Source organism: Monopterus albus, unplaced genomic scaffold, assembly GCF_001952655.1.
Source record: "Monopterus albus unplaced genomic scaffold, M_albus_1.0 scaffold7.1, whole genome shotgun sequence".
In the NCBI taxonomy this organism is placed as follows: Eukaryota; Metazoa; Chordata; class Actinopteri; order Synbranchiformes; family Synbranchidae; genus Monopterus; species Monopterus albus.
Genome location: NW_018127887.1, coordinates 431677 through 440777, shown reverse-complemented (window position 1 = coordinate 440777; position 9101 = coordinate 431677). Strand labels below are relative to the sequence as shown.

Sequence of the window (9101 nt, the reverse complement as noted above, 5' to 3'; positions counted from 1 at the left end):
CTGTCAGGTTTGCCCGGCTGCACCTTCCTCTCTTCTCTCTTTCTCACCCTAGTCTGCTTCTTCTCACTGATTCTCTGGATTAGACACACCTGTCCTAATTTTCTGACACTCTTCAGCTGCGCCTCCTTTTCACTCCCTATTTATACTCGGCTTTACCTTCACTCCCTTGCTAGTTCTTTCTATGCCGTTAGCCTACCTTGCAGTACGTTATGTTCACCACCTTTTTCCTGTTCCACGTATGTTCTTGATGTCTAGTGTTTCCTTAGTTTTACCTGGATCTCTCCTCTGGACCTTGGCACCCTCAGCTCCACCTACCACCTTCGCAGGTCGATGCACAGTCCCATCATTCATTGAACTCCTTGTTTCCTCTCCAGTTAACCGGACCCCCACCTTGACCAGCCCAGGAGTGACTCCTACCCTCGCAGCCAACCTTCATCACCCCCACGGACAATCACCCCTCTACCTCTGTTGGTCAGGCACCCGGTGATATTCACTCCTTCCATGTTTTTGTATATATGATTGCACCCCTGTTAGCACTGTAATAAATTATCACTTGCATCGAAGCCAGCCGCCTGGGTCCGTTTTTTCACTGCTCGCTCACTGTTGTGTCGAGCTGCCCTAACAGTTGAACTTTCCCCAACATTTAACAGATTGCACAAAAAAAGCCTCTGTTTGCAAGCTGTTTAAAAAAACAATCTGACAACTCTCAAGCTCAATAGGCTCCTTAATGACAACAGACATCTAACATCAACACATTCGGCTAAATTACTACTGATGGCTTCCTCTAAGGCATCACCACCAAGCCATCTGCTGATGAAGCGGTTTTAAAAGTTCAGAGCAAAAAGCTGAACTAATCTTTTCTTCTTCACACTTAAGTCAAACCAGCCATTCAACACTGTGCTGTTGAGTATACAGTGTCTGATGTCCAGTGGCTGCAGCACAGACTTATTCATCAACACTAACAATGGCAGAATCAGCAGGGGATCCAAAGCATAACGCAAGTCCACATTTATTTAGGAGGCAGCTTCAAACAGCAAATGTTCAAACAGTATAAACGTAGCTCAACAGTATTAACCTATTTATAGGTTAGGTATGCGGCAATATACCCAGCAAACAGGGATAGTGCTTAGGCTGATTCACAAGTGCTCTTGGCAAACTTACTGGCATACTGGTCAGTCTCTGTTCCTCCAGAATGGAAACTGTTGGCAAGCGGGGAGCTCCAGGAAACCGATTGGCTCATGGCAGGATTGATAGGAACATGCCCATCAACTCCAGAGGAGATGGAGCCTTGACTCTCCAGCAGGGGCAGGAACATAGAGTTGTCCTGATGGCATGATTCTGCAAAATACACAAAGCCAAACACATATGAGACAAAGTGGTGAAGAAAGGGTGAGTCTGCAATACTGATGTCATGTTATCAAGTCTTTTTATTGTTGCTTTTGACTCAAGGGGCTTCTGTTGTGTATGTAATGGCTTGTCCAGGTCTCTCTTTATGTCTCTTGTGTTACTGCACATATACATTTTTAACATGTCTTTAAAATTCATTTTCCCTCTGATACTTGACACCTATGGGGAATCATAAGTTCATCGGATTTAGCAGGTTAGATTTTTAATTATAACCAGTTTAAGTGAGAAATGTGTAACAATTCTTATTGAATTAAACCGCTGAGAGGTCATTTCTGGAATAAAAATATTTATCTAACAGTGACATCTCCCTTCAGTATCTCTTCACAATGAAGCAAACAAAGAAAAAAAACAGGCAAGACCACCAGATATACTGGTGTGACCTAGTTTGATATTAAAACTGTAAATTTCAATTCTGCACAATTTACTTTGTGACATCAGCAGAAATGACTAACAGAGGGCCGTGTAACCCCTGCCTGTAGGAATGGAGTGTGATGTGACCCAGCTGAAAATACAAGAGTATGTATGTCTGAGTGAGTCCAATGTGTGTGTTCTCCCCGAATAGGTTCAATTTCTCAGCTCCCTGTGGTGCTTGACTGACAAACACAAAGGCTGTCATTTAACAAATTATTGCCCACGAGGAGAAGGTCAAGAAAATAACACTGACATGGAAACAGCTGTGTCTAGGTCAGTCTGGACAATTGGTCAGTAAAAAAACTCTTTGTCTAGGACGCGTTTTGTCCATTACAGCTATGTAGTCTAAGTGCAGTAATATGCTGACCTGAAGAGACATTAGGTAGATCGATTGATGAGCAGATACTTCCTGCATTAACTTCCTGGCAAATTGATGAGTACTTATTTAAACAAATACATTTTCATACATTGCAAAGGCCCAGGTCAATTAATTCTACTCTCAAATACATAATCATGTAGATATGATAACTTGTCAACTAGCTATTCACCATGCTAGAGAATAATTTATCCACATATACTGTATAAGTACCACAGCCAGGCTGGCAAATACTATCATCATAAATCTGTACTTTCCAATAATTGTCAAACACATTTTCGAACAAACAGTAAGAGTAGGTGATTGTGTAATGTAATCACTGTATGTGCAGAAACACTTTACAACATGAAAATGTTAGGGGATGATGAAACAAATGTAATTTAGTTTGAGTGCAGCAGATGGACATCTTCTCCAGTAACTTATTAAGTTAATAAAAGGGGTCCATCACCTTAACACCTAGAAGATAAAGGGGGTGTATATGCAGTTTGGAGGGCATTTAGACTGCAGTACATCCATTAATACGCCAACCTATCTGTGTGCTCTCTTAAACAGTGAACATTAGTCAGCAGTAATGACTTAAGGCCACATATACTATATGTTTCCAGTAAATCATAATACCTCCGTTTCATCTAAGATAAAAAACTGGGCTCCTTCAGATGAAAAAATGCCCTAAGAAGCAACAATTAGAGCCTATAAATACAACTTTAAATGATAACAGTTAAAAAAAAAAAGCCCGCAAACTCATAAACAAACAAATAATTGAATATAAGATCTTGAAGTCCAGCAAACGGATGCAGATTCACCTGGAAACATCAACTTCAGGGCTCTGAAAGAATCCAGCTTTGAGAAAAAAAAAAGTAACTTTTGGTAGTCACCCAACTGAACATCATACATATGACAACAACACAGATGAAAACATGGTCTGATTAAGATATAAACACACAGTTTTTGCTATTTCTATCCATTGCCAGTGAGATGATTTAGAACAGCCAATAAAAGCCATAGAAAAGCTCGTTACACTGAATGATGGTGGACAGGTTTGCTAAACTTTCCTATAAACAACAATCGCCAAAGATGTTTCAGCACAAAATTACAGTAGGCTTTACTTAGCGCTGTGCAAACATGTTAGTGAGTAAATGAACACATAAAGTGTATGTGCCCAATGCAATTATTCTATACAGACATGATCACTTAATCTATTCTTCATTTACAGAAAACGACTTGGAGAGCACCCACGTGTGCTCCTTTTAGAAAGACTATCACTGTATAATGTAGCTCCACTTACTTGACTGCTAATGCAGCCATCCAATATCTCAATTCATAAATAAATGATTTACCGTAAGTTTCATATACTGAGCTCTTCTGCACTGATGAATAATGCACGTAGCTTTTATAGTAGTTGCTTTGCTAAATTGGGACAGTTGTTAAACACTTTCACTCCTAGTCTGTCTGTTGAGTACATAATTAGAGCAGAAAGTTGTTGTACTGTAGATACATTTAAGCTGCAGAAGAAGACTCGGAGACAACATGTAGTATTCTACAAAACATTACAAGACATTGAACTGTTTATAAAATACAATGTTTAAATAAATCTACTGTACAAGCACTGGATAACAAAGATTAAGCCACTAAACAAACATAATAAACATAAATAACAGATTAAATTGTGTGCTTGGGGGCTATTAAATAAGTTATGTTCGACAACAGCAGTTTTACAAACTCTATGTACCTTCTTCAGAAGTGAGTTAAACCTACCTGAGGAGCTGCCAAGAGCCTGTGGCATCTTGGCTTCCATTGCATGCACTTGTGTCTTCAGTATGAATCACCCATCAGTAAGCTGTACCGTGAGTACAACGATAACTTGTACAAATGCTGTGCAATCTCGTGGACCTACCTATCCCCTTTGAGAGCTGGGAAATAGCCCGAGTGGTGCAGCAAATATGAATGGGTGGAGATTACACCATTGTCAGGCCATGAGGGGTACAACATTAAACTCTCAAGCTATTGATTGTAGAATATTGATTGAACAAAACTGCTGTATGGAGCATCATAAAGCTTTCTCATAGTCGACAATAAATTCTACACGAAAAGATAGAAGTTCCGCTCTGCTAAAGGTAGGCTTGACTTGAAGTTGATGACTGATGTTGGCATAATCTGTTACCATATAGGTCAGTTACACTTGTCACATAGTCAGTTACTCTAACTTGTATTCATTTTATGTTTTGCCAGCATTTGCTTGCTAGTAGCATAACTCAAAAAGCAGTAAACACATTTTGATTACGTTTTTTGGAGAGATAGGGTATGGCCCACTGAACAATTGATTAGATTTTCATGATCACTCTCATCATACTTTGGATACAGGAATATTTTCAAAATATTACAAACCACTGTGAGTGCTGGAAACATTGACTGTATGTGATCTCCCTTGTGGCCAAAGTGTGCCATTGCACTGCTGAACTGAAGATGACCAACAAGGCAACAGCCCAGACCCAGAGAAAGATCTGCTCTATGCAACACCAGCTGAGCGAGCACCTGATGGCAAAGATTTTGAACCAGGCTCAAAGCTATTATCATTTTCATCTGTTGGACTGGTATTATGCGACTTTATTAAAAGGTGACACTTTTTCAGGCAACCAAGTAACCACTTAGACTGATAATATGTAGTCACTCTATTCATGTAATGCCAATTAAACGTGGTTTTCTTAACATGTTTATTCCAAATGTAGCCCAGTAGGCTATTTATAAGGTATGCCTAATACACAGCCAGGATATTTATTTACTAGCTCTGTCGCCTGTAGGCTACAGTACATTTATTGTGAAAAGTCATGATTTATAGTAGCCAAAGAGTTCTTTGGAGTAGCTACACAAGCCTATTAGATGGAAGATTGTTTAAAAAGAATGTAACTGGAATAGGTAGCTATAAATTTGTTAAGATAACCAGATGTCATTTCAATAGTTTTGCATGGCTACAGAATGTAAAATAAAAAGTTCTCTTTCAAAGGTGGAAAGATAGCCCACTTCATATTCAGATCTGAACCTGTTGTACTGTAGAAGAGCAAGAGGTCTGACTCTACTGTCCTTGGTATAGTTCAACCACTACAAAATGACGGACACGCTACATAGTGCACTATACTGTATAGTGAGCAGGGAGAGATTTCGCACACAGCCAGTCTGTCTTTGTGAAACTGGCCCCTGGCTGTGGAGCATAGACTGCCACCATTCACTATGTAAGATGTGTTATATTACCATCACCATGGTGATTATTACATCCATCTTTGTCCACAGGGTGGTGCTGTTGGACCAACTAACGCTATTCTAGGACAAGTGCGTATCCGCCCATGGTCACAGTGAGCTACGTTCAAAACCCTGCAAAACGCACGACAATGAACAAACTTGAACGCAATTAAGTCAAATTAGTTTAGATGTTAAATGGAACCACATATTTTTGATTAATTAAATATGTACATCAGTACTGTGTGTTGATTGCTGATGTGATTTGGTTATTTTGTGTTTATGGCATGCTAGCAAAAAGTCAGTGTTCTTTCATTAGCTTAATGTCATTGAACATACCCTGGCAGATTATTCAGCCAGTTCAACAGCGAGCAAAGCAAACTCAGAGGGATAATATTTGTCTTAGACGTATTATTTTAAAACAGCTGCTCCAAATGCCAAGGCGATTAAATAAGAGGTGTGATGAGAAATAAGTTAGTAGGCGACCTGCTGCAGAGACTAGACTTGTAGTGTAATGGAAACTAACGCTAGCTTTTAGCTACAGTGCCTATGTCACCGTTAGCTAACGGATAGTAAGGCCAACAACATCCGCCTTTGGGTGTAGAAGGTGCTGCTTCTGTTGCCCTAACTATCTAGCCAGTAGTCTGAAACCGGCTAGTGAGGTAGCTAGTCACGTCAAAACAAGTTATTGACATTGTTACGCTGTCTTTTAACTGCCTGGAACAACTCAAGTATGGGGATGTGTCTACCGTGCCTTGGTGGGGCAGCGGACGATGTTGCTGTCACTCCAGAGCCTGTGAGTTAATTTACTACAGCTTTTATTACCAACTCTGTCGCTAGATAAGCCTAAATTACTCATTTGTATCTCAGTATCAAATATAAAGTGGCGCACATGAATTGAATCAACTTAATTGGGAGTAAACAGTATGAGGCCCTACTTGGTAATGCTTGGAAGGCGCTGATTGTAAACACTGGCATGTTCAGTATGCTCCAGGTAAAAACACACTGAAGTGGTCTATTTATGGTGTAGCTAAAAGGTTTCTGTTCTTAACAGGAGACAAGAAGACGACAATTAGCCGAGGCCGCAGAGAAGCGACAGAAAGAGGTAAGTTATGAGTGTGGTTGCTTCAGTTTGCCTGTTTATCAAGTGCTAAAACAGTGGATTCATAACCTTAATTGCAAGATTGTCTGGTACATCCAGCTAAAACTAATCAGTTTTAAGCTTTGCAATAAAACTTGCCTCATTAAGATATGATTTATAGTTTGTAACGTTGAATTGTGTTGTTACACTTTTCTATTACCTTTATGAAAAACAGACACACTACAGCTTCCCAATACGACCAAAACTCAACACTTCTCTAAAACAGATTCATCAAATACTGACCATTATAACCTATATGAAGATAGGGTATAATGCAAGTTGTATCGGTCTACATTCGTTTTTGACAGGTGTACCTATTATTTTGACTGCAATGTAACGTTACAGTCACAGTGTGGTGAGTAATTTTTTATTGTACAGAAAAGCCACTTGCAAACCCGTAAGAGCCATGCTAAAGCTGTGTCAAGGTAAGTCGACATGGCGCAGAATGAAAACTCTTCTTGGCCAAGTGAATCTTTCGGTTTGGCTAATGTTTTAACTGGCACATCTTTCTGCTCTAAGTCACTGTTTCCAGCTTGCATCTCCTGACAATTCACACTTTTACTATCGCAGAAAAAAGCCCCAAAGCCTAACACACACACAGTCACCTTTCAGACAGCAGTACAGCACTGTACAAAGCAACTATAGCTGAATTACTTTATTTGGTAGTTTAATGTCCTTTTGTTATGATTAATTCTTCTTGGTGCTTTTTGAAAAGATTGTGGTAAATTGTTAAAATGGTTTGGAAACACGTGCATGATTTTAAGATGGCGTGTACAGATTTTTAACAGATAAAAATACGATACCTATACTTTTTAACAATGAAGCCATTAGCACTTGTTCTTACTCCATTTTGTTTTTCAGACAACATACAGGGGTGTTAAAAATCCAGAAGCAGTTGAAAGGAAAAGGAAAAAACAGGAAGAGGCTGAGAAACAAGCGATGACCTCCTCTGTGTCAGGTGGTGGTGGGTTGAAGGTTAGTGTGAAGGTTTTCCTGAAGTACCTGGGGTGTCACAAATGTTATTGCTGATGGCCAGTGCAAATAATTATCTGAACAATCTTTATCCCGCCTTTCAGAATAGCTGGATATATTTACAAAAGAATTTATGTGGTTAAGCCAGTAACTTCAGTGATAATGTAACAGTATGGTAGTGATTACTACTGCTAAAAAATAGAAACAATTGCTGGTATTATAGACTGTCATGCATCTTAAACATAGTAAGAGATAACATTGAAGTATTGTGCTAACCAAAAACTTGAGAAAACAAAGAATAAGAGGCATTTAAATAATATATCAACCAGCTCTGTTTTTGGAAACTGTACGTTGTTGTAATATTTTTTGCCCATTTGTTTTTTTTCTGCAGTGGCAGGTGGGCTGAGAACCCTGATGGTGGAACCCGATGTCTTGTTTTAAAACCAAAACAACATGAAATATTGCTGCAAGTTCCCAATTCATGCTAAACAATCTGAAGTGATTAAAGACAGAACAGCAGGACTAACCCCCATGTTGCCAAAACATACAAGCCAGCTTGAACTGTTGGACAAGTCAAGGATGACAAAAATGTGCTATCTTTGTTGACTGTTCTCATATTAAGACAGAGCTGTCTTCACAAGCTTCACCACTGCACCTTTCATGTTGGTTTTCATAGATGAGGATACATATTCACTGTATATCCACCAGTGGCCACATTTCGTTTTGCATGACTTCTTCAAAAATCCATTATGTAAATGACACCTCACAAGTTGACCATAATTTATGTTTATGAATTTGTGTTTTTGTTTTTTTTTAAGGATTTTACAGTAATAGACACCCACTCATTTCACCTTGCTGAGGGCAACACAGTCTTGTGCAAACAGTGTTATAACTAGTTGGTATTTACTGAGCTTGTAATACACTTTGCCTGTCCTGGGGAAATTTTCATGACCAGTGCAGTTTAGGAGTCCCTTGTTGATGGGGAAGGCAAAGCCGGGGTGTGGTGTTCTGGTGAAAAATGCATCTATGATATTGTACTAGGAAAATATGTTTGAAAACCCAGTTTATATTCTGCACAACATTTAAATTAGGCGATTCTTTGTCAGGGCAAACTACAATCATGACAAAGTGTTCAGTAGGGTCCAAATCATGTGAAATAACACATTGTGAAACCAGTAAAAGCAAAAATTAGGTGTGCTAGCATACACCTTTCATTGACCTTGTGCACATGACCTTTTGTACTTTACACTGGTTTTTGTTGTTGCTCCATTAATAATGTTGTCTGCACAGTTTGAATGTGTTTTATTGAAATGTGTTTAAAACACTAATGTGATGCCTGCTTAATTTGAAATGAGATATGAAGTGTTTATGAGTTGCCGTATGATAGAATTTTATGAAACACCTGTTTGCACAGTTTGTCAATATTTGAAGATCAGCAAATATGCTTGCTTACATTATGTTGTGAAGGGTTAATATTAACTACAGTGGAACCAAAAGCTGAAGGAAAAGAATTGAATTGTATGTGTGTGGTGAAATATTTGGCTTGCTTAGCTGTGTGCTCTT

General features: G+C 39.0%; 2 protein-coding genes across 2 annotated transcripts in view; one reads left to right on the top strand and one right to left on the bottom strand.

The window, feature by feature from the left end:
- ano3 (anoctamin 3) overlaps positions 1-1334 on the bottom strand; it is a 32455-nt gene extending 31121 nt beyond the window's left edge. Inside the window, exon 1 of the mRNA XM_020625301.1 lies at positions 1162-1334. Within this exon, the coding sequence (XP_020480957.1) occupies positions 1162-1315 (154 nt within the window). The 5' untranslated portion in view covers positions 1316-1334. The remainder of the gene's footprint in view (positions 1-1161) is intronic.
- Positions 1335-5653: 4319 nt separating this feature from the next.
- On the top strand, positions 5654-8009 carry svip (small VCP interacting protein). The gene is made up of 4 exons (XM_020623070.1): positions 5654-6221; positions 6480-6530; positions 7428-7541; positions 7930-8009. The coding sequence occupies exons 1-4, from the start codon at positions 6159-6161 to the stop codon at positions 7942-7944; spliced, it is 243 nt and encodes an 80-aa protein (XP_020478726.1). The 5' UTR covers positions 5654-6158; the 3' UTR covers positions 7945-8009.
- Positions 8010-9101: the final 1092 nt, after the last annotated feature.